At 45.0% G+C, this 27,084-nt stretch overlaps 1 protein-coding gene across 4 annotated transcripts; it reads right to left on the reverse strand.

Moving 5' to 3' along the window:
- On the reverse strand, positions 1-27,084 carry LOC131663003 (homeobox protein aristaless-like). Of its 4 annotated transcripts, none has more exons than XM_058933060.1 (4): positions 26,976-27,084; positions 13,971-14,424; positions 6,867-6,912; positions 1-2,743 (listed from the first exon to the last, which is right to left on the reverse strand). In XM_058933060.1, the coding sequence occupies exons 2-4, from the start codon at positions 14,177-14,179 to the stop codon at positions 2,015-2,017; spliced, it is 984 nt and encodes a 327-aa protein (XP_058789043.1). In that variant the 5' UTR covers positions 14,180-14,424; positions 26,976-27,084; the 3' UTR covers positions 1-2,014. The 4 variants fall into 4 exon arrangements, with proteins under 4 accessions (XP_058789043.1, XP_058789044.1, XP_058789042.1 ...); XM_058933061.1 differs by lacking the exon at positions 26,976-27,084 and adding an exon at positions 25,592-25,639; XM_058933059.1 differs by lacking the exon at positions 26,976-27,084 and adding an exon at positions 14,866-14,888.

A 27,084-nucleotide genomic window follows, 5' to 3' on the forward strand; every position in this document is an offset into this window, starting at 1 on the left:
CCATAATTACCTTATGTGATTTAATTTAAATATGTACAAAAAGTATGAAGAAATAATTTTATATCTTTTTATTTAACTAAATTAAAATTATGAATGTGGAAATGGATAGAAAAGACTACATAGCTTATAATAAGTGCAGAGATAGAAGAATTACTTTTCCTAAACATTACCGTGTCTACAATGTTGATGCAGATGCTTTTTATAATCTTATACATATACCGAAACTTTAAATAAAAAAGATTCTTGATAAAAAATATAATAATTATAGCATTAGCTACCATTAGATATATGTATGTAAAACGGCCTATATACATACATTTTTCGTAATCTTAAATAAAAAATTTAATCGTATAGCAATAATACAATACTACATTATATCTTCATAATACATTCTTGGCATAAATACATTTTCTTTTATGTTCATACACAATATTATTACTATCCCTATGTAGGATATTTTATATTAATTAAGTAAACTCGTTTTCTCTTTTTTCGGCTTCATTTAAAAATCCAGCTAGAAATAAGAATCACGACTTCGACTTCATCTTACCAAATCATGTTCTCATCAAATATTCACAATGACATGTTACTATTACAAATTGAAAATAATTTAGCTAGAATTTGGAACCCGACTATAGATGGAGAAAAAAAGGATTTCTTTTACGCCGAGAACGTAGCGATTATTATGTTAACAATGTAATTTTGCACATGAGACGTATAACCAATTTTTTTAATTTAAATAAAAAATATTATAAATCTTAATGATTGCAAATCAATGAATAATGAGCATATTCAACTTCAAAATTTTAATTACAATCTATCACTTTTTTTCCAATGCCAAGCTAAAAATATTTTTAGTGATTTTTTTATAAAATATAAGCATAAAGATGGATTATCGCAATCGAATGGACGGACCGTAGTACATTATAAGGGTCACTTATGTAAATCACAGGTCGCTCATCCGCGATTACGCGCTTCACGATGCTTACATACTTTGTAATTGTTCAAATGTTATTAATTTGTACTTTCTTTTGAATGCATAAGTACATTTGAAAGTACCGGTTCCTTCGGAGAACCGTTTGATATGATAATTGTTGAGCAATCGCATGTCCGTATATATATAAAATAATATCCTTAAAACTACACACGAAAAGGCACATATCGTAGTTCATAGATAATTCATTTGATATATGTAATATTCGTTTAAATTTGACAGCACCGTCAAAATTCGAAAAAAGAATCACCCATGAGTACACTCGATGTGCAACGCGCATGAAATGAAATTGCTAATAATCTTTTTTACATTAGCAATGAACGAAGTCTGTTCATTGTAATTATTTGCAAGCGCGAACTAACAGGTTACGCAGGGTGAGCGTTACATTCATTGCCACAATGAAATAAAACACACGTCGATCTGCACATAATCAGCTCTTATGGATATTTTTACGTGATATCGAGAGACGATAAGCATTTTGCTTCTAAACAACAGTATTGCACAAGCGTTTAATGATTTTCCGACGGGACAGTCGAAGATATAGAATAGACTACGAAGAGTATGCGCGTTAACTGCATGACACGCTTTGTACGGTGGAGGGCAACGTTGATCGCTTGCATTATCCTCCGCTACAAAATGACGAGCAGAACTGTAGCAAAGGACGGCTGAAGTGAAGACACCTGTTCTCCCTCTGCCTCAGCCTGCGCCAGCACTCGATGAATGCGCGCGATTTGTCCGTGACAAATGGGACGATTGATGAAACAACGCGCGCAGACGAGGCGGAGGCAGCTGACGCCGCGCGAACGGGTGGGCCCGCGAGACACGAAGGCAGACCGCGAAACAAGTCGTCCCTGAACGAGCGAGCGCGCTAGCCGCAGGCCGGCTCGAGTGCTTGAACGCAGATACTGCTGGCCACTACACGGGAGCGCGGTTGCCGAGCGGCGCGCCGGTGGAGTAGGAGTAGGGCGTGGCAGCGGGCGGAACGGGGGCGGGGCAAAGCGAGCGCGCAGGACCGGCGATTCAGCTGATGAGGTCGCCGCTCTTGCGCAGCATCTCCAGGTGGAGCTCGTACTCGCGCGCCTTGAGCCTGAGAGAGGCGATGCTGTTGGTGCGTCGGTCCATGTCGAGAGGCTGTGCCAATGCGGTCGGCGCCGGAACCGGGGGCGAGGGCGCGCCCGGGGACGAGGGCCCCTGTCGGGCGGCCGGTGAGACCGCGGGTGGAGGCGGGCTACGCTCGAGCTTGGGCCTCGCAGGACCGGCGACCGGCGACTGGCGCTGCAACTGCTGCTGCTGCTGCTGCTGCTGCTGCTGTTGGAGCTGCTGCTGCTGCTGTTGCTGGTGCTGTTGGGCCTGGGCGCTGATGTTGGCTAGTAGGCTCTGGAAGGAAGCCGCGGGCCCGTAGGGCAGCGGCACGCCTGCGGGCAGCAGGCCCGGCGGAGCACGGTGGTGATGATAGGCCGGCAGGTGAGGCGGTGGCGCGTAGCCCGCAGGCGCGGGCAGGTGGGCCGGCAGGTGGGCTGCCGGTGACAAGGCGCCCGGGTAGCGAAACGCCTCGAAGGGCTTTCGCAGCGGGAAGCTCGCCAGGTGGGCGAACGGGCTGGGCAGCGCGGGCGCCACCACCGAGGCTGAGGCCACTCCGGCGCCCACCGGCGCACCCACGCCCACGCCGAGGTACGGGTTGTAAGGATGACCCTGCGGGCCCACCTTCTCCTGTTTGCGCCACTTGGCCCGCCGGTTCTGGAACCACACCTGCAACCACACACAATCGCGTCACACAAGTGGCCGCGTAACTGCGAGGACTCGTCGTCGGTACGCGGAATCCCGCGGCCGAGCAAGTTCCGCTGAAGGTGACGCATGCTCACCCTTTTTTCTGGAGCACCGCCGAGGCGCGCGGCGTATCATTATCTCGCCGAGCGAAGCGCCGCTGCCGCGGAAGTCGCGCTCATCGCGGCTTTCGCCTCGCTCGCTCGGCTTTACATTTTTCCGGACGCGGTGACGTGGCTGACAGCGGAAAGCGATGCTCGGCAATCGAGCCCTCGTAATGCGTCTGCAGAGTGGAAAATTGACGGAAGGCGCTAAGCTCTTATGGCGCCGCTAACTCGGCGCTGCACGTATGGCGTAGGTCGAGGACGGCCAACTATATGCGAGCTAGTGTTTAGGTCGATTTGCCGAGTATTGAAGTGCACGTAGCTAAAATATCGGACGCATAGAGCAGCTAACCACTGCTATAGTATAGTCGCGCGTTGAATGATAACTATTATTAGGTCGATCGGCGCGCCGCTTCCGATCCACCAATTAGCTGGTCATACATCGACGACGACTCAAGCAACAGACCGACAAGAGAGCGCTTAGCCGAACGACCGTATAGAAGAGAGCCAACAGTGCGCTGCTGTTTGCTGAACGAATTACGTGGCCGCGGTGCACGAGCACTGAGGAGGCAAGACAGCTGACGTCATTCGGCCGATTCATCGCACTCAAAGCTCCGCCGCAGTCACTGAACCTCGCGCGCAATAGAGTACGATAAGATAGAACGCGCATCAATCTAAACAGAGATCTCAGAGGGCGTAGGTAGGTCGATCAGCGTATTTACCGAGCTCTAGAGCAACGCCGCGTATATTATAGCTCGGCATATTATACAGGTGTCTAATCGGAAGTCGCTGAACAAAAGGCAGAGAGAGAGACAGCGGTATATAGAAACACGCCCTTGAATTTCACTCTTGACCAGCTGTAGCCGCTGAAAAGTTGCAATCAAAGGAGCGCCGCTCATATACTCTGCTATATAGCTTCATCACGGCTCGCTGCGCCAGTTCAACAATCATCGATGACTCGACTTTCTTGCCGAAAGCGCTCTCGCTACACGGCCACGGTAGCTCCCATTATTCGCCATGTATAACGATTCTTTGCTTTCCTCATTCTCTCTTTCTTTCCTTTATCTCCCATGCACTAATAATGTGTGCGAAATATTAATTGCTTTGTTTCCTATAAAAAGAGCGCACTAAAAAGGCAACGTTTTCTTTTCAATTATTCACGAGCAGTCGCAATGCAATAACCGAAAATGCAGAGGCTTGGTCGCAAATGGTCAGTTTGATCATTTGAACAAACAGTACCGGGTGAATGTAATAATAATAAAAATTTAATAAGAATTGACGCTTCTTACATGGGCTTAATTTCTTGTCAAACTATATCGCATAAAACACGATGGAAAGTGACACTTATCGTTAAACTTCACTCAGCGTTCCGTTGGACGTTTGAAGAGCACGAAGCATTGAGCTTGAAGCACGGGAGCGCGTTATCGTGAAATAATAACGAAGATGCGACAAGCCGCGAGATAGAGTGCAGTATATCGAGTGTCTGTGTTGAGATATCGTAGATATATTGACTACTTACTCTAGCGTCGGCAGTGTCCTTAATGAATGCTCGCTCGCTCGGATTGCGATGGAAATATAGTTATTGGTTGACTGCATTTTAATGACTGACGGCGAGTATCTAGTGCTGTTGAGCACGGCAACGTACTGCAGCGCAAGGAAGATTCGCCGCGATCGATACTCGTTCGAAAAGTAATAATAATCAAGACGGGCGAGAGAACGGAGCTTGGCTTTCTGGCCGGTTGATCAGGTGTAAGAACAACCAGGCAGCCGTGCGAGATTGAGAACGAGCGGCTAGCTGCTAGGAACAAATGGAATGGATAATGGAGCGGGAACGTCGACCGGCGCCCGGCTAATTAATGCGGCCCGATTAAGCTCGCGCGCTGGCGCACGCGGATCGGTTAGGTCGCGGCGTGTTGGTACCTTATTATACTTGGCGCTGTGTGTATACAAGCATATAAAACGTGCCGCGAGCGGACAGGCAGGCGGACAGACGAGCAGACCAGCTGCAGGATGTTTAGCGCCCTGCTGGGGGCAATCCTGTTCGCTCTGGGGGGTCGGCTGCCTCAGCTCGCGGCGCGCTCGCTATTGCTCTCGCGCTCTCGCTACGGCCGAACAACATCGAAAGCAGCCAATTACTCGGCTCGTCAGAGAGCGGCTAATGAGCCGAGCGGCCATCTTTTCGCGCAAACTTATCCGCTCGATTTCCGATCTCAAGCAGCCACTTCGAACCTCCAACCTTCCTCTCCTTTGGCAGAAGTGTAACCTTGATGTACGCGACGTTCGTCACGAGTGACCTGACAGAAAGCGGCGACCACCGCTTAACTGCTTGTCCGCACGAGCTTCCGGCAAGTTAGACAGTCCCCTTTGACTTTTAGTCCGCAGTTAGGATCGTGTTCGCTTTGTTTTGCCTAGTAGGGTCTCCCGACTCTCGAGATTGAATGCGCGCAAGGCGACATTGTAATTGAAGTTTCACGATGATTATCTCGTAAAAAGGGAAAAAAGTACTCATTTGTGGAAGGATGGCGTGAAACCGCGAGGAATCGCGTCGTTACTCAGTTCTGAAGAAACCGTAAAATTACGCTCGAGAAAATAAAAAGAAGGTAAAGTGAAGAAGAAGAAGAAGAAGAAGAAGACGAAGAAGAACAGAAGGAGGGGGAAGAACAAGTGGCGCAAGTCTGAATGATGTCGCTTTTATTCAGCGGTGCGAGAGAGAGAGAGAGAGAGAGCGGATCACCACAAAGCATTCTGGCTTGTTTGTGCTCTCAAAATAATGAGCTCTTATCCGCTGCAGGCTGCTATATCAACGCGAATGTTTGTTTATTCAGATCTACCAATTCAAAAGCTCGACCAAATTTAATAATCCAGCGCACGCAGAAAAAGAGATAGAAAGTATTAAGAAGAGCTGTCGTCTTTCATTCACGCATTCAGTATTGGTGAAATTGGCGAAGAATAGCGCGCTGCTGAATTTACGAGGCTCGCTCGGCAGAAATTCTGGGCGCACACTAGTGGCCTGTCAAAATAATTTAGATAAACGGTCGACGAGAAGTGTATGTATGTGCGCGCGCGCGCGTGTGTGTGTGTGTGTGTGTGTGTGTGTGTTTGGTTGTGTATCGTTGACTGACTAACAGTTGATCGTTATTCAATAAAATAGCGGCGCAAGCCATAAAAAATGGCTATAAGTATGCACGTCAATGAGCGAGAACAGGGATCTCGAGGAAATCTTAATTTTGAGAGGCGTGACGTGTGGCATTCAGGTATGCGAGTGATAATTGAATGAAAACAGCTGAAAGCCGTGTGGCCAAAAATTGCGTGCTTCTTCAACGCTTTGCAAGTATAATGAAACGCCTGGGCATCGCCACGGGACGTCGTGATGCCAATACGCACGCGCGCACACAGACATGCGCGAAGAGAGCAGGTGAGTAGGCGGCCAAGAGGAAGAAGTTGTATACACACGCGCGAACAAATATGCAGAAAGGGCAAAAAGAGGCCGAGTAAATACCCAGAATAAATTAAGCTAATTGAGCAAATTAGCTGGCTGTTCGCGTAAGCAATCAATGTTCCGAGCACGGATCGGCCGCACGTTCCCTTCGCTTATTGCCAGTACACTTTGTTGTATTTTCTGGACAGCGAACACACGAATGCGAGATGGCCAATTTCGCGCCCTCACCCGCACTGCCAGCGCGTGACCAGGCACGCTCGACTTGGCCATTATAGCTCAGGAGTAAGGCATCTAGACATACATATCTCACTCGCTGGCTGCTAGTTTGCTGTCTGTCTTGCGCTGCAGCTCCAACCGACACGCAAACCCACGTCAGAGGCTACTCATTACCTTAATGTCAATTGTCTTAAGGTCAATATGCCCAAAGTGCCTAATATGCAAATTTAAATTAAAATGGCCATTGAGCGGTCAGGTTGCCGGACAGGCAGGCACCTGGCAACTGTATGCTTTCTCGAATTCGCGTGCGGCCGGACACGATGCTCAATGATATGTGAAATGGACAAACCTGTATGCGGGCTTCTGTCAGACCAATCTTCATGGCGAGCTCCTCTCTGCAACAGAAAAAGCAAAGGGCGCAATTAGCTCGAGCAAATATTATCTGTGCGGCTGTACGTAATGTGGTCAATTGGAGTAAAACGCGCGGCGGAATCAGTACGCGCTTAGCTCGGGAGATTGCTGCGCGAAGAAATGCTGCGCCGAGTTTCTACGATTTGTGGATGGAGGTTCATTAAGGACACAAGTTGTGAATCGAAATTGTCATGCCTGGAGGCTGCTCGAGGAGGCCAAGGCTATAAGGAGGCCCGCGATGCAAACTTGCTTATTTTCTAGACAAATTGCTCAAGATGTTCGTCGAATTGTACCGGCAATCTTAGTGATTACTGCGTACGCAGAAGCCGTTCTCTTGAATTTATTAAAACCTTAACTGCCGGTCTTTCGTGGTACGATTCTACGCCGCTCCCTTCTCTGTCTTCTACCTTTTACTTCGCTCTGCTGCCCTCCGAAATACCAAAAATTACAAGCCACTACCAGTTTTGCTCAAAGAATCTCGGCTATACTCCTGGCTCCCCTGCCTTTCTCGCTCGCTCGCTCGCTCGCTCGCTCGGCCTCGCTCTACTCGGCCTTCTTCATCAATTACGTGTTTATTTACGCCAGCCTCCCCCCTCCCTCCGCCCACACACTTGTACTCCTCGCGAACTTTGCCAGCTTCCTCGCAACCTCTTGTCTTATCACTTATCTCACATCATCACTGCGTGATGCGACCTCGTCAACCAGGCATAAAGAAGGACCACCGTCACTGAAATGGGCGATTAAAAAGCAATGAAATATCAATTAGAATAGAGCTGCTGAGGAGAAGTGAACTCAGCGAGAGATGAATGATTATTGATTTATAACGAGGCAGCTGAGCGTTGGATTATTCGGCTTGGCGGGTTCGGCGGCTCGAAAACATCAATCAGGCTCTCGAACGAGATACGTCAAGGAAGCTGGTAGAGCGATACGTATTTGCTTTGCTGGTGTCTGTAGTTGGTGTAGGCTAGTACGGCTACGTTCTCGGCCGATCCGTCATCCGCGAGCAAGTGCCTACTCGCGCTGCAAATGATCTGCAGATCCACGGCGTACAGGTGTGGGCAACGCGCCTTGCTCGAATAACATCACGAAATGTCGCGGTTAAGCCGTGCGCCAGATCCCTAATTACTCAGGCCGCCGTGCGCCATTCGCTCTTGACTCGGCTTCCTCCTCCTCAGTGGCGAGCGACGTTCGCCGGGCTTCTTGCTTACCGGGAGCTCGCTCGAGCGGGCGAGCAGCGAACAAGAAGCAGCTCGTTAAGGCCACTCGTTCTCGGCAGCGTTTCGCTCATCCGCTCTAATTCCTACGATCAACTGCGCCTTGGCCGTACGAAGATGGTTCGCCAACTACGCGACATTGTCGACGGTGTCAAGTGTGAATAGTAGTCGCTTGGGTCAGTGCAGCTTCTCCAACTACGACGGTCACGTGTGCCTCCAAATGTTCGAGCACAACCTCTCGATAGTTTGGAGGAAGTGCGCCGAACGCACGTATGGTTGGATTTCGGCGGAAATCCAATGCATAGTCAGCCTACGAACCAACAAAGGCAGAAGCAAGCGTCGGCGGTGGTGATTCTGAGAACGAGCAGGAGCGTACCGACGCTGCCGAGGAGGACGGCGATGGATAGCGAGGCTCAATTAAGCGCCACAATGACAACAGACAATTGGCAGTCGGTTCTATTTCTTACCGAGAGCGGCTACAGTTCGCCTGGGCGCTTGGCCAAGCCGAACGCTTGTCGAGTGCTCTGTCGTCGGCTAATGGCATGTGGCGATCATCCGTCGAGCTCGCTGAATCGTCCCCACACCGCGTTATGGCGGAATAAAGCGCAACAAATGGCAGCGTTCAGTCGCTACCACACGAACGTGTGGCTAAACTGCCGAGGGTTAGGTGCGCGTGCGTATCACGAGCGAACTGAAGGGAGCACGAGAGTGAGTGCCGAGCGCAATTACTGCACAATTTCATTATCTTATTAAGCGCGAGCGCGAGGCCGTTCTCGATGCAAGCACAATCTAATATCAATTACCGTTGCTTTGCTAATCCTCCTTTCTCGCATTGTCACTCGCGTAGCGCTCCGCTCTGCCACGCGAGCTCTTCTCTCGATCATTACAGCAGCATTTTTGAAGTTCCGCAGTGCTTCTCGCTGGCCAACTATTATACCGCGCGCAATCGTCGAGCTAATGCATTCGCGCCTACCGTTGGCGTACCACACTGTCAGCTGCACATGCTCATTCTTCCTCGAACCGCCTTCGGTAGATTGATCTGGCAATGGTTACACGTCTAATTGTTTATACTTACGTCGAGCCATAAAACGTAGCGCGTATTCCGTCTTAGCTACGACAATTATCCGCGACTAATCCAAGATTTTCTATCGAACGTTTTTTTCATTCTATTGCTTCGACAAATCCAGTCTCGGCATCGACTCGCATCATTATGCGCTCTCATAAACATTGTGTGCAACTCGAGTATAAATGATATAGCGGACGTTGCGAAAGAGCTCGTTAAGTTTTTCCACGGCAACGATCGCTTTGATTAAATTTACGAAATCATTTGCTTGATTATTGGCTCTGCGTGCGGCGTTGCAGCCTCAGACAAAGCAGCACTCGCCGACTACGTAAAAACACATTTGGCAACGTTAAGTAAAGCAGAAGTGCAATGTGCGCATCGCCGAAAAACAACGGTCCGTCGGAACTGTGGTAGTCGAAAGGGATAGCCGGGCCAACGGTTCTAACTATGGTCCGGCGATAAGCTCAGTAGCGTGGTGGAGGGGCAACAAGAAACAACTGTAGACTTTAGTCATTTACATTGGACACCGATCGAGAAAGCACGGTAAAAAGTCAGCGCAAAAAGTTGCCGGACAAGCTTGCTACATGGCAGCGTGGCCAATGTGTAATTGGATTTTCGCGCCGCGTGCACTGTATCTTACAGCGCGATGCTTCACGCGCGAAGTCCTTACACTCTCTCCCGTTCTTCAGCTGTAGGCTACACCTCTGCTTCCGTTAGATTTACACTTGGCTCGATTAGAAACAGTGATCCGACAATCGATACGACTCGCTTGTTTTCGATACGCAAATCTTCATTGAGAGCTCCTCCGAGTAGTTGTTAAACTTTTGGGGAAAGGTATTTTGTAGACTAGCAAGGATTGAAGCCTGCTCATACATTTAGGCTGCGATTATCTGACCTTCAGTCACATAAATTCCATTGCTGTTCTCTCTAGGCAATGATTAATCGTTTAATCGTTGAGCAGCGAGGGAGAAAATGCAGGTGAAGTGGTAAGCATCGATCGTTGCAAATGAATAAGGAAAAAACGTTTGTCGAATAGTTAAAAATCGGATCTACGGGACGTGCCGTGTACGGTGGCAATTGGCTTGCCTTGGAAGGCGCTTTGGAAACTTGAAATCGGCAAGATTGCTCGCTGCGGACTTTATCTAAATTAGATCTTAACAGGTCGTAAAGTCAATGACTACGATCTATATAGCGAGACGCCACACGCCGTAGGCATATGAAAGAGAGAGCGACGTGTGCGTGGGTATAGGCCCCGGTATAGCAGCCTGCTCACTCGCTCGCGTGGATGCCACTGAAGAAGAAAAAACAAGGCGCCGGCCTCTAAACGAACGAACGAGAGTCCTGTTGATCCTCGCCGATAAGTGTAGCGCGTGCGCGCCGCCGCCATCAACAGCTGTTAACAAGGATAAGATCGAATATTAGATTGTTGGCTTCCAGTCGAATCCAACTATTTTTCGCACTTGTCTTTCCTCTCTCTTTTTCTGTCTGTCTGTCTGTCTCTCTCTCTCTCTCTCTCTCTCTCTCTCTCTCTCTCTCTCTCTCTCTCTCTCTCTCTCTCTCTCTCTTTAAAAAGTCAGTCGACGCTCTTCCTTTTTTGTCCACCCACCTAAAGATAAATAGTTAATACTGGATAATCTGACATTTTACAGCGATTGCATTATATGCCCTCGATGTATCTCTTTCAGAAATCCCCCACAGACATTAAATACAAGAAATAAACTCTGATACGGCGGATTTGGCTGTTTCCTGTAAATCAGCAATGGGTTTTTTTTGCAGAAATCATAGCTTCGTAAGTAGCTTTTACTTGAGACCAACGTGAACGTTTTCAGCATTGACCTCGGTGAAATAGCGATAATTTTGAGAAATCACGTACAAACAAAGAATAAATATTATAGATGTCAAATTTCAAATGTAAATCCATTAAAGGCTCAATCGAAATCCATATCGAAGCTTCTAAAGTTCCTACCTGGAAGCCGTTGACGAATATACAGTATTAACAAGCCCCTGATAAGTTATCGTGAAAAAGGCCAAGCTTATTGATTGCTCTGCATTAATAGATTGAAGAAAGCTCTTTATCGGCGTTGGCTGTCTTGGACCTGGCTCGTAAAATATATGCTCACGAAAGAGCATCGGTATAAAAGCTGGCTCTGGTGTACATGTAATCGTTCAATGATACACAAGTTTGTTTGCAACAACCAGTCGTTTGTCGTGACACTATTGCAATTATGGCTGTATCAAAACTATACGAAATAATCAAATGGAATAGTAAACCAAGTCGACGATGGTTTCAACTCAATCGTGGCTCTTTCGAGAGCTTGTCCTTCTGTTTGGTTTCGCGCCGAGTTCAGCGCGGCGGCGCGTTTACGCCTTTAATTAATGTATCGCTTTATAAGTCACTTCCATTAATATCGAAGATTGTGCACAGCGTTATTTATGAGGACAAGTATGCCAGTCGATTATGGAGGAAAGTATTAAATATTCATAGCATTAAAATAGCTCGGCTGCTTTACCTGATGACGCCATGCGGATCGCTAGCGAGCAGCTCGAACCGGCCGGTCAATCTAATCCTACCAAAACAGTTCTATACACACATCCCATAGATAAAATTTGACATGTCGATAGAATATTCCTTCCAAATGGATCGCAACTCCAAATTCAACGATAAAGTGCAACAGCGCCAAATGGCTAATCTTCCATTATAGCAGCCTATCCTCATTTTTCACCAGACATACCAGTCTTTCGCTATTCGCTTTCTGTTGCTCATAGATATAAGAATGCCTAGAATCAAAAACTAGTATTACAGCGCTTTTTTATGAGCTTCAAAGACAAAGAGCGGATGGTTTTGAAAAGCTTTCAAGCATTAATGCTTGATCTTTTTTTCGTGTGTGTTGCTTTTTTATAGAACTAATTCACATGCAAATTGAGCATAGGGAATTCGATTGCAAAGCGTTTACAGGTATTTAATTATCCAAATGAAGAAGCAAGCGACACGAGGATCGCACGATAAAAGAAGAAGAAAGAAAACGGCGTACAAATTGATATTCAATTTACTGAATTTTGTCAACGCCTGCGAGGGAGATGGAGAAGATCGATGATGATAGAGAAGCGGCGCGCACGTTCGAATGAAATCTGTAGAGAGCACAAGCTGGAGGGTGAGGGAGGGGCAATGTAAAGCGAGCGTGAAATTCAATTAGCGCAAAATTAATAGCGATGAGCCGAGGATCGCCTGCAGAGTCGAGTAGTGTATGCTATATACACATAACGACCAGTTGCGCTAAGCCTCGCTCGACGATCGACGCTAATGTCTTTCTTATGCAATGCAGCTTGGTGCTCGACAATTTATGCAGGCAATCAGAAGACGCTATCGCGCATCGCTGCAACTCTATACGCGCGTTTTAGCTAGTCCTGCCATCAATGTGCGCTTCTCGCCTGTCCACATGTCTGTGTTTTCTTGTTTCCTTCCACCACAGTTTACTAGCGTGTGCAGTCTCATGAATTTGCAACTGCACTGTAAACTTTCCCAACAAAAGCCACTTACACGTTACGCATTAAGCGCTTACCCATTAGGGGAATGAGGCGCAGACCAATTTGCGACGAGATCAGCTCAAGGAGGCTTACAAATAAACTTGAGTGTGAGGCATCCATCCGCCGTTGCTGCCGCCGCTCGATACACGCTTTAACTCAGCACATTCAATTAAGTAATTCGAAATCAACTACAGAAGCGGCTCTTCCGTCACTTTTTACCGATACGAACAGGTTCCAAGATGCGCAGCTACTGCTGTATTAGTACATACGTAACTCGACATAGTATCGGATACAGCAGATGCGAGTAGATGGTTCAGGTAGCAGAATAGATATGTGAAGGCACACACAGCCTCGGTTAATTACACGAGAAGAGAGTTGCGAGACGCTTATACGGACACTTAGGACTGGATACGTTGACTGTGACTGACCAGCTAAAAGAGAGAATTTATCAAGATCGTTGTTGGCGATGTTGGATCAAACTAGCGGAAATAAATAAACATTATTTGTCCTCAACAATAGATTTTTATTTAAGGAAGTGCGCGAATATTGCGTTCTAAGTAATGTACAGGGAGACTTTAATTCAAATGATAAAGTAACCGCAGTAAGGACCGATTTAGTGTCTTCGTATATGTCTGTATCAAATTTTGAAAATATCGAAAGAAAGTACCAGAGGTTTTTAACTGTCAAGACTTTGTTTGTCATTGTAATTGTTTGAAAAAACGCTCAAATTTTACATCCTTACATGACCGGAATTTCAATCTACCCAGATGGATTTAAAGCCTTTGTAGTTTAAGATTTAGATAACCGGAGCAATCGGAATACGCCAGACACTGATAATCAAATTGAAAAAATATCGGTATATTTATTAGTTGATTTTTGAAAGTATACGCAAGAAAATCAGCTCAAAATCTTAATCTTTCGTAAGATTTAAAAATAATCTTCGATAACCTAAAATAATATACGAGATGCGAGTATTCCAGCTAAAAATAAAGATGAAGGTCTAACCTAAGTTCTGAACCATAGTCGACAATTTTAATGTGGCAACTATTTATAATTATAGCGCTAGTAATATCTGATCTGATCACCAAACATGATTGTGGTGAAAAAGAGCGAGAGAGAGAGAGAGAGAGAGAGAGAGAGAGAGAGAGAGAGAGAGAGAGAGAGAGAGAGAGAGAGAGTTTCGACAGCAAGCACAGTTGCAGAATCGCTAGAAAGGCCATTAGATTATAAATATTAGTACCTTGTGAAAACGTCAGGGTAGTGGGTTCTAGAGAAAGCTTTCTCGAGCTCCTCCAGCTGGAAGCTAGTGAAGGTGGTGCGGTATCTGCGCTGTTTGCGTTTGGGTGCAAAGTCGTCGACATCGGCCTCGCTTTCAGGGCTGGTGGGGGCCGCCCGCGGCTGCGCGGCCTCCTCCTCTGCTCGCACCTCGTCCGCCGTCGAGATACCCATTTGCGCCGGGCCGGCCGACGGTTGCTGTTGCTGCAGCTGTGCTTCGGCTGATCGCAACTGTTGCTGCCGCCGCCGCTGCTGCTGCTGCCGTTGATGGCGATGATGATGATGATGGTGGTGGTGATGCTGAGGTATAGGCACGGGAGCTGCCACGTGACTAGTGATCGGCTGCTGACCGGAACTGCTTGCGTTACTTGCCGGGCTGCTCCGCGAAACCACCTCGTGGCTTGGCCTCGCTGTGTTATCTGCAACAAATGATGAATTAATGAGTAAATGTAGCCGTTGCAAGTTCGATCAAGCGCCTGTATATACATAGACATATTATGTTAGCTCACTTAACGACGATAGCGTCGAGAGCACAGACGGCTGTCGACGCGATGAGTAATTCAACATTGATAGAGCTGCGTCATAGGCATCGATTCGTTGAGTCGATAATAATTATTAGAGCTCGCGCAGATAGAGCTGACGATAGACGAGCTGCTATAGACTACAAAGAGCCGATAAGCGCAAAATAGTCGATGACTACTTATACCCTAGACTTGTCATTATTGGCAAATATATAAACACGAATAGATACGAGTTAAGACAAGTCATCGCGACGGACTTAGATTTTTATATGCTTCAGCTTGTACGAAATTCAAGTGATAAATTAGCACAACACGCACACGCTCACGGTTACATCAAACCTGGTCGAGGAAAGCCTGCAATCCAGACTAATCACCGAATTATAGCTAATTAGCTTCTGCGAGATTTACAAGAAATCTATGCTCTTCCTTTTCCTAGTCGCATAGAATAACACGCGGTATATATCTATATAAATATCCTTCACTTTCAACATCGCGCCTATATATTTGATTGTAGTTCATCCAAGCAATCGCCGCTTTATCACAAATGCTGCTGCTGTATAATTAGAAGTTTTATTAGCTTATTTTGGCGCTCGGACCGTCGTAGTTAAGTTGGCAGCGGAAGAGGGAGGAGCGGTTCGAGGCACACGCATACACACACAACACTGTTACTGCACGCTTGAAAGTTGCGTTCCTACAATAAAAGCAATCAAGATGGCTGGCTGAGAATGTGATACGCGCATAAAACGTAATCAAGCGAAAATTTCACTTTATTACTCCATAAAAGAGGCAACGAGCGCGATGGAAAAAAGAGCAAAAAGACAACGGAAAAGCGTGGACATTAAAGAGCGCTGTTACGTGCAGGATCGCATTGAGTTGCGTCCAGCATTCGTTTATCGCGGGTGCCGCTCTAAGTGAGCCTCGCCGCGCTGGTATATTCATGGCTGTCTGCTGCGAGTTTGCATGAGCGCGCGAGGGAGCTAGTGAGGGGGGGGGCACAACTGTCGGCAGGAAAAACAAAGTAGCAATAAGTCGCTTCTCGCTCAATACAACGCGTTTCTTTGAACTAGCTCGCGTGATTAAAGCGAGTTATATCAGGCCTTTTTAATATAAATGTCGCTCTCGCGCCAGCACGGGCTATATTAATATTTAATCTATCGGCGCGCGGCATTAGAGCAATTATCTTAACAACTTCCTCGCAAAAACTGGTTTGCGAAAAGATGTAATTGAGTTGATTGCCAATTTAGCAGACTGGCTGGATAATTATTGTCGCTCACGCCTGTGACCAATGAGAAACTGTTGAGTGGTTCGAGCCGCTGCACCGATTGAACGACACACAAAATAAACCAAACACGGAATATCGAAATAGAGGACAAAAAAGTATGGGAAAAACGATTGGGTCGGGTCGGGTCGGATACCTTGGATATAATAGTATATGAGTTGGTGAAGCAGAGGTTGCGGCCGACTGGCGTGATGGTTGACTGACGACTATCGGCGGGAAGAAGAATCCGAGAATGAGAGAGAGAGAGAAGGAGAACAAGCGTGACCGTATTATAGATGCTCGCTTCGCTCACTGCCGCTTTGTTTTTGTTGAACGAGCTCAGTTTTGGCTATCGAGCCAGCTGTAGCAGCAGCATAAGCAGATCTCCTATACACCTATACATCTGTTATAAGTACTCGCACATAACACTACGCCAAAGGTGTACATTTGCGGCGTGTTATGCCTTTCACCGCAGCCTTTCTTGATCATCCTCGCGCTAAGCTGACACGTTTGTGCTGCTTGCACCTAACTGACTGACGCATACGTCACTCGGCGCCTAGTACTTGTGATAACCGGACTGATTGGGCAGATTGTGAGCTCGTTATTAAAAGTTGGCGAAGGCTCGCACGGAACACTGTAGTCTGAGCAGACGCGCTCTCTCTCTCTCTCTCTCTCTCTCTCTCTCTCTCTCTCTCTCTCTCTCTTTCTCTCTCTTAAACTGGACGTTTTTAATCGGCTCGATTTATCGGAAATGAGATTATAATGCCGGTAGGCATAATCAGCGCCTGAAACCGGGGCGAGCCAGGCTGAGGGAACCAACATAAGGGAGCCTATTTCCACCAGGAGTGAGAGGGAGAAAGATGCGAGATGACGATTAAAGCTACTTATATTCTCGGGTAGAGAGGTAGGCTGGCGCGTACAAGTGCTCTCTCTCTCTCTCTCTCTCTCTCTCTCTGCATTGGCGACCGTTATTAGCTGAAAATTACCCAAAGCAAAATCTAATTCGCGTAAACACTGTAATCTGGCTCAAGTAAAGCCAACTTTTTTTTCTCAGCTCTCGACTCAGTTACGTAAACCCTGATTGCGCTTGCACTTGCTCGAGCTGGCTCGCTCAATCCGCAATGGCCAAGCAACAACCTATTCAGGCTTCCAGCTCATCTTTTTTTCCAGAAAAATTATAACTGGCATGATATTTGTAGAGCTCGATCAGATATACTAACTGTATGTTCGATATGTGTGTGTGTGTGCGCGCGCGCGCGCGTGTGGATGTATACAACTTCGAACTGGTTTGGCTGTAAAGTATCCTCGCGTTCATATTGCGCGAGCGACGGCCAACAATATAATTCGAAAAGAACTGTTATTACGCAAAATTCGTTAGAGCCAACCGACGGAATAACGCGGGTTGAATCAGCACAGCTAATTTGCCAGGCGCAATTGAGAAGACCATACTAGACTCGAATCTGCAGGATTACCGTGCTTGTTTCACTTGAATTTCCCCGACCGATTCAGAGCCGGTGACTCGATCGCGCGGCTTCTCGTTCGTGCGAGTGATTATCAGATTCCGTAATGGACTCGATCGAGCTGCGCATGTCGACCTGCGTGGCGCGATACATCAAGCACGCACGCGCCTTCGAACAACAAGGTGAAGATTGAGAACGGCGTGTTTACCCTTCGGATGGGTATCGCGCTGCGCCGGATGTGACTAAACTCGCCTTATCGCGATTATTTCTTTATAGTGCTTGTCGAACTAATAAGTCACAATTCGCAACGCACATACAGTTTGAGGACATTAGCCATGTGGATCTATGAAAATATGGCCACATTCTGTGGACTTATCTGTTAGCTGCTTCGGAAAAGCAAATAATGTCAGTAGCCGGGCAGTGCCCGCCACGACTGCATTTCAATCGGGCCGATAACTAATGCTCGCGCGAGTAGGAGAAGGGAAAGACATCGTCAAGTTCACTTTAATTAGATTTTTATTGCTGACTACGATGATATTAGCCCAGTCGCTTACGAAACAGCTTGAGAGGTGCACAGTCAAACAGAATTTATGACAATGCGATAAGCAAGCATTGACTGTTTAAAAGTTGCGTATAATTTTCGAGCGACGAGCAGTCGACGGCGTCGACGCGCGATCAGGTTTTCGAGGTAGACTGGCGTGCGGCTACGGCGGCGGCGGCGGTGGCGGCGGTGGCAGCTAGCAGCGCGCCCTAAAGGTGAATCTGAGAGCCGTCGAGTAGGCATTAATGCGCGCCGGTCAATGGAGCAAAATAAGATGAGAAGGCAGCGGCGAGAAAAGTACCGAATCAGTCGGCCGATCGAACAAAAGTGAAAGCTAGCGAGTGATGAATGCCACGCGTAAATCCAAATGGAAAAGGAGTTGCAGGCTGGTGCTAGAGTGTGCAGGGCAACAGTTTAATTGCCTATCATCAGCCAAATAAGTTAGACGCCAAATAACGCCAGAGCGAGCGATAAAACGACTGCGGAGTAGGCGGAGAGGCGCCCGGTGACAAGGCACGTATTCGGCCGCGAGTCGACGCCCCGCATCCCGTATATTTAGCAGTTATTATCTAGATATGCCGCGCGGGGGGATTAGCATGCAAATCGGATGGGAGAGCGTGCCTGTTGCCGTTCAGTGTCGCGCTGCAGTTAACGTCGGCTCGACGCCTATGTAACGGCCCCATATATATCTGTGCAAATTGTCTGCGAGCCGCGTTTTACGAGCGTCAATGGGCAGTGCGCCCGAATGAGCATGCAACAAAAGCGTGCTGCAGTCGACGGGGCGTCCCGCGCCGAATCGATAACCGTGAGCGGACCGACGAAACACACGGATATGCCAATAAATAAATAACAAAGCCATTAGCGAGCTAAGCGAAAATCAGCTCTGCAAATAAAGCCCGACACAGCGAGGATGACGACAGCGAGCCGCCTAATTTGCTCTGCGCCTGTGTGCATGTAGCGCAGTCGTATCGTCCGTGCAGCCATTCACCGAACCTGTCAAATGCGTGTGCAGTATAAGCTCGTGCTCGTTACTAGCCCACTGGTCTGTAATTGCCGCGAATGCGAGCGCGCCCAATAGAAACACATCGACAGTGGCGCTAATAGCTAATGACCTGAAAAAGCAATTAACTACATATACGCATCCGAGCCAAAAGTGCCGTAATCTACAGCAGCTCGTACGCTTTTCAACCGTACATCTAGATTGACATCGTAGAGTGCGAAATAACGAATACCACGCTACTAGACGAACAATATTTTTTAAGAAAACAATCAGCTCACTCTACAGCCACAGCATCCAAATCGCGTGGCCATAGTCATTTATTTGAAGCTGGCCGCATGTCGTACATATGGGTGATTACAAGCTATTTCAATAGCTCTGGAGACAGTGATTAATTGATTTTTTAAACGTTGTAAATTTCTTATATATATATATATAAGATGAGAAGGCAGCGGCGAGAAAAGTACCGAATCAGTATATATATATATATATATATATATATATATATATATATATATATATAGAGAGAGAGAGAGAGAGAGAGAGAGAGAGAGAGAGAGAGAGAGAGAGAGAGAGAGAGAGAGAGAAACATTTTCTCAAATTTTCTAAAGTTATTAACTGTAAAAAAATATCAAAATTTTTTGAAAGCCAATATTTAAAAAGCCAAAATCGATATCGGGATCAAGCTTTTTTAGAAATATACGTTTAACGTTAAGGTTTATTAGTACGATTTTACCAAAAATTATTGCATTTTCTTTTAAATAATTACAAATGTCTCAAAACATGGTTTTTTTTAATTCTTGCACCAACGTGTTCCTGAGGATTTTTCCTGTGAAAATTATTACTAAAATTTAAGTTTCCACTATTAGACAATTGGTAGCAATACGAGAAAGAGCTCTGCACTGGCGACCGCACTGGCTACAGAGGACCACCCGGCGTATCGGAGTCAGTTAACAAACCAAGTCACCTCTGCTCTCTAACTGTATTATACCTGTATATACTTGTATACCATTGCTTAGAGGGCGAATAATGACTTATCAACTGACTACGTATAATTTGTAATCGAACATTTTTCAAGAAATTTTCCATGGTAAATTTTACTTCCCAAAAGTTATCTGTGCGAAAAATGATTTGACATACATCACATCTACCACTTTCATTTTTTCTTTTACCCGAATCACTTTTCAAACGCGTTGAATTGTTTATTTTTATACTTATTGGCAGATATTTATATATTTTTTTGTCACTGTAAGATTTCAACGTTACTTTTATATTGAAAGTAAAAATTAACACGGGCAATTATAAATAACACTTTGTACAAAACTTTACGAAATGCGAATTACGTTACGAACTGTTTGGAAGTTCAAAGCAAACTGAATAAGAACGAGAATACAGAAAGAACGTATTCCTTGACCGCAGCATATTTTATGGAAAATGTTCGATTAGAAATTATACGTAGTCAGTTGGTAAGTCTTTATGCTCCCTCTAAGTAATAGCACACAGGTGGTATATACAGTTAGTGAGCAGAGGTGACTCGGCTTATTAACTGACTCCGATACGCCGGGTGGCCCCCTGCAGCTAGCGCTCTCGCCATCGCAGAGCGCAGTGTCTTCTTTCTCGTGTTGCTACCGATTGTCTAATAGCGGGCACTTGAATTTTAATAATGATTTTCATAGGAAAAATCCTCACGAAGACGTTGGTGCGAGAATTAAAAAAAAACCAGGTCTTGAGATATTTGTAATTATCTAAAATAATTTTCTACACACACTCACACACACACATACACACATATTGTATAAACAAGATAACGGATATCAAACGTTAAAATTAAAAGTATCAAGTCATTACGCACTTTTTCATTATGCTTATCGTGTTCAAATCTATTTCTACGCTGATTTACATAATTAATGCAATTGTTTTGGAAGTAATACTTAATTGTTACTAGAGAAACAGTACGAACGACAGTTATCTCACGTCAGGCCTTCCCAACATATATTCAAAATGTTTTGTTATTTTTAATTTATCTTCATTATAGAAACACGAATGAATTTTGTCTTAGTAAAAACAAATCATTTAGGTTTTTATAAAACTATGTATGATATAAATAATCATGCTTAAAATTTTGTACTAATGGTACATTCGCTTTCTGTGTGTGTGTGTATGTATGTATGTATGTGTGTGTGTGTGTGCTTGCGTGAGTACGTTACCCACACTACGAGGTATCCCCTGCACGCTTTCCTCACCAACTTATACCACCAATTTTACTAGGTAACCCCTAAATGGAACAATATAGTTTTATTAAACTTATTTAACTAATTTTGGTTCACCCTGGACTAATTTCAGCACTCATTATCTTTATTAAAGGTCGTTCATAAATTATATATTCTTCCTGTTAAGTTTAAGGCTTGTGAATAACGAAAGACTACACTAGAAATTCGATTGATTAAGCTTAGAAATAAGATTAATATTTTCTTCATTATCACGGGAAGATTTTTTTAATTTACTTTAATAAACAGTTACAAGTATAAAAATGAAGTACTTATATTAATTGTAGAATTAATTTCTTGCTATTTTATGATGTATCAAGAAAATATTTTTATTTTGTAGGTATCTATTTTATTTTACTCACTTTTAAATATTCCGCATTCTAAAATTTGAAACAGAGTGAATGTTTTCTGCTTTCGTTACTATCACTGCTGCAATTTAATGCGTAAACTTTTACTCGTAATTCAGTTACCATACGACCTAAAATTTAGAATTCTATAAAGACCCTTAAAAATTATTACGTTTAACAGAGTGCAATAATTTCTAGGGTGATTCTCAGAATTTTTTTTCTATACTCATTATTGTTGCCATTTGTGCGAGAGCAAAGTAAGTAAAGTAGTAAACGACCATCTTTTCCGCTTTATCCTAAAATACATGTAACAAATCAATTGGTTCCATGTTCGCGGCAATTTCAATTTCATCCTTTCACTGACTGAACTAATAAAATACCATCTCTTTCAAAAGCCATGCTAAATTATGACTGAATAAATTAACGTTGAAATCTGAACATCGAAGATAGAAGATTAATCAAACCTTTTTACTTTATTTGATAGATTTTTTCAAAGTCTAATGTATGTATTTAATTTGTAATATTTTTCAAAATATTATACTTTGTTCAACGATCTACTCAAATCTAATCTTATCTAATACCTTAGAAATTTCATCCATAAGCTTAATTATATTATAGAATAATTAATTGATAATAAATCTATGTAAAACAACTCGAGCCATTAATTACGCGTCGATTTGCTGGATATATCAGCTGTACCAATATTATACGTGTAATACACATACATAAATATATATGTTGTCCTTGATGACAGTAATTCATATGACTACCTTTACATTAATTAAATAACGATTAACATTAGTTTACTCTCTAGGTCATCAATCTTTTAAGAATCGATAAAATATCATTTAATGGAAAGTGACGCATGTAGCGAAAACTTGAAACACATGTATGATTTTCAAAGAAAGTGGAATTTGCCTAAAAATAGTACACGATGAAGATAAACTAAAGTACTAAAGTCAAGCCTTTTTATGTTTAATTTTCATTGAAAAATAATATACAAGCGATACCAAAATGTATGGAAATCGTATTGCTGATATTTTTGTGAAACTTATGTATCATAAAAATTACAATTTTCAATTCCATAAAAAAATTAATTGACAAATTAGTATACACTATCAGTATTTTAAAGTATTTTGATAACTTTTGCGACTGTCGACAAGATACTTGTTTCCATAATTTTGAATTCATTCAAGTACTTGCGCTAGAACATTCATGCTTTGTTTTACGAGAAAAGTTATATTTCGAAATTGAAAAGCAATGGCCACGTAATTGGCAATTAGCTTTTTCTGGAATATTTATTTATTTTATTATTATTATTATTATTATTATTATTGTTATTGTTACTATAAGAACTATATTTGTATGAAATATTACAGAGGTACACTAGGTAACTGTAAACATTAGTCTTGACAAAAATTCTTTTAGGTAAAACTTCTTTTTCTTATACTCTATGGTTTTATTGAAAATATTAATTGATTCATTAATCCAAAATTCCTCGATTAACTTCTGACTATTTTTATATCAGCTAGAATATTTTCTGCAGTATTGGAATATGTATTAGTCGATTATTATAAAGTTACCTATATATTAAACGAAAAATGATGCACTGGACGAGTAACTAACATTCGATTTCAGTTCATCATTAAATCTTTAATTTCCGTAGTTTTCTTTCGAACAACACGGATCATCATGGATCCTACAACATAACATAGCATCTTTGGAACAGAATCAAAGCTTCTATGAAGTTAAATTGTAAGACATATGTTAATAATATAATCAAATCTGTTAATAAATAGTGAAAAGAACAATAAATTTCTCCAGCTAGGTAAATTGATATATAATGTACATGAATATTTGACGAACTGCAACATAAATTCCGACATTTTCTGAAAGTTTGCATTCCCTCAAGACGTGCTTAAGTAACGCTAAAAATATATTTGCTTTGCAAAAAGTTTGTATGGGTATCCTGGAATAATTTCAAATGTAATCGAACTTCAGAATTATAGAAAATATGTGAAAAATCGTGTTTAATTTTAAAAAGTAGCTGTCGAAAATATTTCTACCACACACACGCGTACACGCGCACTCACATATACAAAAATACACATATGACATCGCACAGAAAGACGTTTGTTTTTGAAAATAAATATGCCGCGAAAATAACAATTTTAAGGAGAGTTCTTCACATAAGATTCAAAGGCAGTTATTATGATGAAATCACACGATAATGTCTGAGCTTAAAACTTCCACTCTTTTTGAAAATCGTCCGCATATTGTTCGAAAAATATTGTTTACACAATAAGTGTATGTAGGTAATTGAGAATTATGAAATCCAACGATCGTATAGCAACGGTGAGCGCAGTGACAATTAATTTGCACTGCAAAAAATGAGGTCAATCTGTTGACAGTTGACGAATGCTTAGTAAGAAATCAGTTGTTATGCAGCTATACATAAATTATGATTGATATTTTCCCTGTTCGTGTAAGCATTTTATGCCTTTCTCGTGTCGATGTTAATTGTGCTTGATGAGAGCGTTTCGTTGATTAAAATGACGGCCAACAAATCCACTTATCGCAATGAATTACGCCAAAGATTTGATTCTCTCTAATTAAGTGTGTAATTTAAAAAGACGTATAGTAGCTCAAGTAATGTTTGCGAAGTTGTATCTAATGAATGTTCGTGCGCGCGACATTCGCAGAATCGAAAAGAATGAGTCGGATTTTCATTATGTTTTACGCAGCTGTATCTACTGTTTTATTCGCGCTCAGTCACTCGGCGGAGGGCTGAACAAACATAAGTATACATAAACATGAAATGACAGATAGTGGCATTAGTGAAAGTGGCTGACGAAGCAGAGAAGCTAAGCACGATAGGATACAATATAAGTAGCTCTCGATACAAATGAACAGGCGCGAGCGATGGCGAGAGCGTTGATTGACTAATGACGCCTGTTACAGCGACATGAAATTGGCAGCCGAGCAAAAACAATCAGTACGTGACAGTACTTTCAGCTAGTTATTGGCGAGAGTAGGAGAGAGAGAGAGAGAGAGAGAGAGAGAGAGAGAGAGAGAGAGGGAGTGAGCGGCGAGAGGGGGATGATTGCGTAAGAGATAAAGGTTTCGAAATGGCTTTCGGAAAAAGGTAATGGTCCGTCGCCATGGAAAAATGATGGATCCTTTTTGTGCAGTCAAGGTTTGCGCTAGCAGATACGTGATCGGTTTACGGAGCAACAGCTCCGAGGCAAAAGTCACATTGATCGTCTAGAGGCAGTTGCACAGAACGCGCATGACGCGACGAAAATAGTCGCTGGCCGCGGGCTTCAGACCGCGAGCTGGCTGCTTGATTAATGGTGGATAATTAGGTTTTTTCCGGCCTTGCAGAGATTAATAATTGATTGTAATGATTGCACGATCTGGCGCGGCTTAATGGCATTAGTTATACAAGTGGCAATTTGAAAGCGCACAGGCAATCAGCGCGGCCGAATATTTGCAGCAGATATGGCGGCGTTTGCCGGGATCGTTTGCAAATTCAGTATAGAGGCTGGCCGGCCGCAAGGCTTACGGACTCCGAGATTCGAGCTAGCTCCGCACGATCTCGCCGCAGCAGCTTATAATAACAGGCTAATAAGCGCGGGAATTGCCTGCTCGCTAACTCGAGCTCGAATCGCGCGCGAGGTGCAACGTGTCAAGGACTCGTGAGTATATCTTACTGCAATATTCTCGAATCACATTTATTCTACCTCTCACTCCTCGCTCTCTTCCGAGCCGCAAACCCTCGCCAGAGAAAATACACGCCGAGCCGGCAGCGGATTATCATCGATCGCCCATTATGCCCAGCGTGCGCTCGCGAGAGAGAGAGAGAGAGAGAGCCCGTTACTCCAGGGCCAAATTGACGTGGTTCAGAGCGTTTACATAGGGCGTCTGGACTGCTACGCGCGCGAGAAAGAGAGAGAGAGAGAGAGAGAGAGAGAGAGAGAGAGAGAGAGAGACGGACAGAGAGGTGATTTCGCTGGCAATTGGCGCTGGATCGCATCGAGCGGTCTCCGCGCAACCACAACTCATTCTCGCTGTGTTCCGAGCACTTGTCTAAGAGCGGGGAGGCCAACTGCTTATCGGCTGGAATGGCAAAGGCCGGCTGATAGCGTAAACACAAGACTACTGAACAATCAAATGCACGGTGCAAGAAACTCACCAGCGCGATGTCTGGAACCTAGTCGCGTAGCCACCGCGCGAGGACGTAATTGCGCGAGGCGCTCCGACGCGAGGTAAGTGTGCGAGTACTGTCACCGCAAAGGTAGCGCTGCTTTGTTTCGCGGCGAAAAACGTGCGAAAAGTCGACACCTGAAAACTGACTCTCTCTTGCTGTCTCTCTGTCGCTCTCTGTATTACAGCCAGCTGCGCAGACAATGAGCGGAGATTGATCGAACGAACGAGGCAGAGGGCGAATGCAGTATGATTACCGAGCGAGTGCAGGCAGGCAGGCAGGCAGGCAGGCAGGCAGGCAGGCAGGCAGGCAGGCAGGCAGGCAGGCAGGCAGGCAGGCAGGCAGGCAGGCTACAATTATTATTCAATTTCCGCGGGTGCACTTATCTTAACTCGATGTCACAAGCGGCCGAGCAAGAAAGAAAGGAAGCATGGAAAAGGCGCCTGCCCGCCTGGCCTACCTCGCCACGAGGCAATTGCCTGGGCTACAATTAAAGCCCATTAACTAAGGAGCCCAGCGTGACTGAGCACTGCACTGGCCACTCTCCGCGCTAGCTCAGTCCGCAGAGCCTTGACATTCGGTGAATCTCGTTCATTGCCGTCCTGCGTAGCCTGTAGGATAACGACGCTCGAGTGCGCAGGCGGCATCTGGGGAAAGGCTAGACAAGCGCCAGTCGCCCAGTACAGCGGCAGCGCAGGTGTCATCTACTCGCACCCAGTTCTTCCACGACGCGCGTAAGTGCAGCGCGTTAGACGAGAGTGGCGGTGCCCTCGGCCTCGGCCGGCTCCCATGGAGACGCCTGCGAACAAGCAAGCTAATAGCGCACTGAGGCAAGGCGAAGTCACGAGCCGATAGCGCGAGCGCGCCAGGCAGAGCGGCTGCCGATAGTGCAACGCCTGCAAGCTATCGTTGATAATGACATTGCACGGACTGGTGCTCAGCCAGAGCAATTACGCCCGACACGACTGCATGTCGCGCATACTTTGTCCTCGGCGTGGCGGCTGCCTCTGCGGCCCGAGTCATTAGCGCGGCACCCACGGCAAAAAGCTGCCGATAAAATACGCCCTGCTTGGAATTCCCCGTGCTTGCTTTGCAAAAATATTCACATTCCCATACAGCCGCGGAGCAGCCTGTAGCCGCTTGGGCCTCCCGCCCGCAAGCTGCCCGCGTGATAGTCTACCGAAAATCCTTGCTCCGTGATAATTGCCAACGGCCCGCCACTTTTTCGCCCTCCGGAATTTCGTAGCAGGAATCGCAGTCGTTGCTGCTGCTGCTACTGCTGCTGCTGCTGCTACGCATGGCACGACAGTCAAGCTTCTTGGAAATCGACGCCAGGGGATTAACTTGTCAATCGCACGAAGCACTCACCCACCTGTGTACACAGAGCCGACAAGGCTACGCCTATACGTTTTCCTAATTTTCCTCGATCGGCCTCTTCGCTCGTTTGCCTTTGCCTCTGCATTTCTGCTTTCGCGTAAATA

This window comes from Phymastichus coffea, unplaced genomic scaffold (genome assembly GCF_024137745.1).
Source record: "Phymastichus coffea isolate CEN01 unplaced genomic scaffold, Cenicafe_Pcof_1.1 PCOF00029, whole genome shotgun sequence".
Classification (NCBI taxonomy): Eukaryota; Metazoa; Arthropoda; class Insecta; order Hymenoptera; family Eulophidae; genus Phymastichus; species Phymastichus coffea.

Coding starts and splice junctions, on each gene's coding strand:
- LOC131663003 (XM_058933058.1), bottom strand. CDS start 14,572: ATGTTGAATTACTCATCGCGTCGACAGCCGTCTGTGCTCTCGACGCTA. Junction 14,425..14,514: donor CTCGACGCTATCGTCGTTAA/GTGAGCTAACAT, acceptor CATTTGTTGCAG/ATAACACAGCGAGGCCAAGC. Junction 2,744..6,866: donor TGACAGAAGCCCGCATACAG/GTTTGTCCATTT, acceptor GTGTGGTTGCAG/GTGTGGTTCCAGAACCGGCG.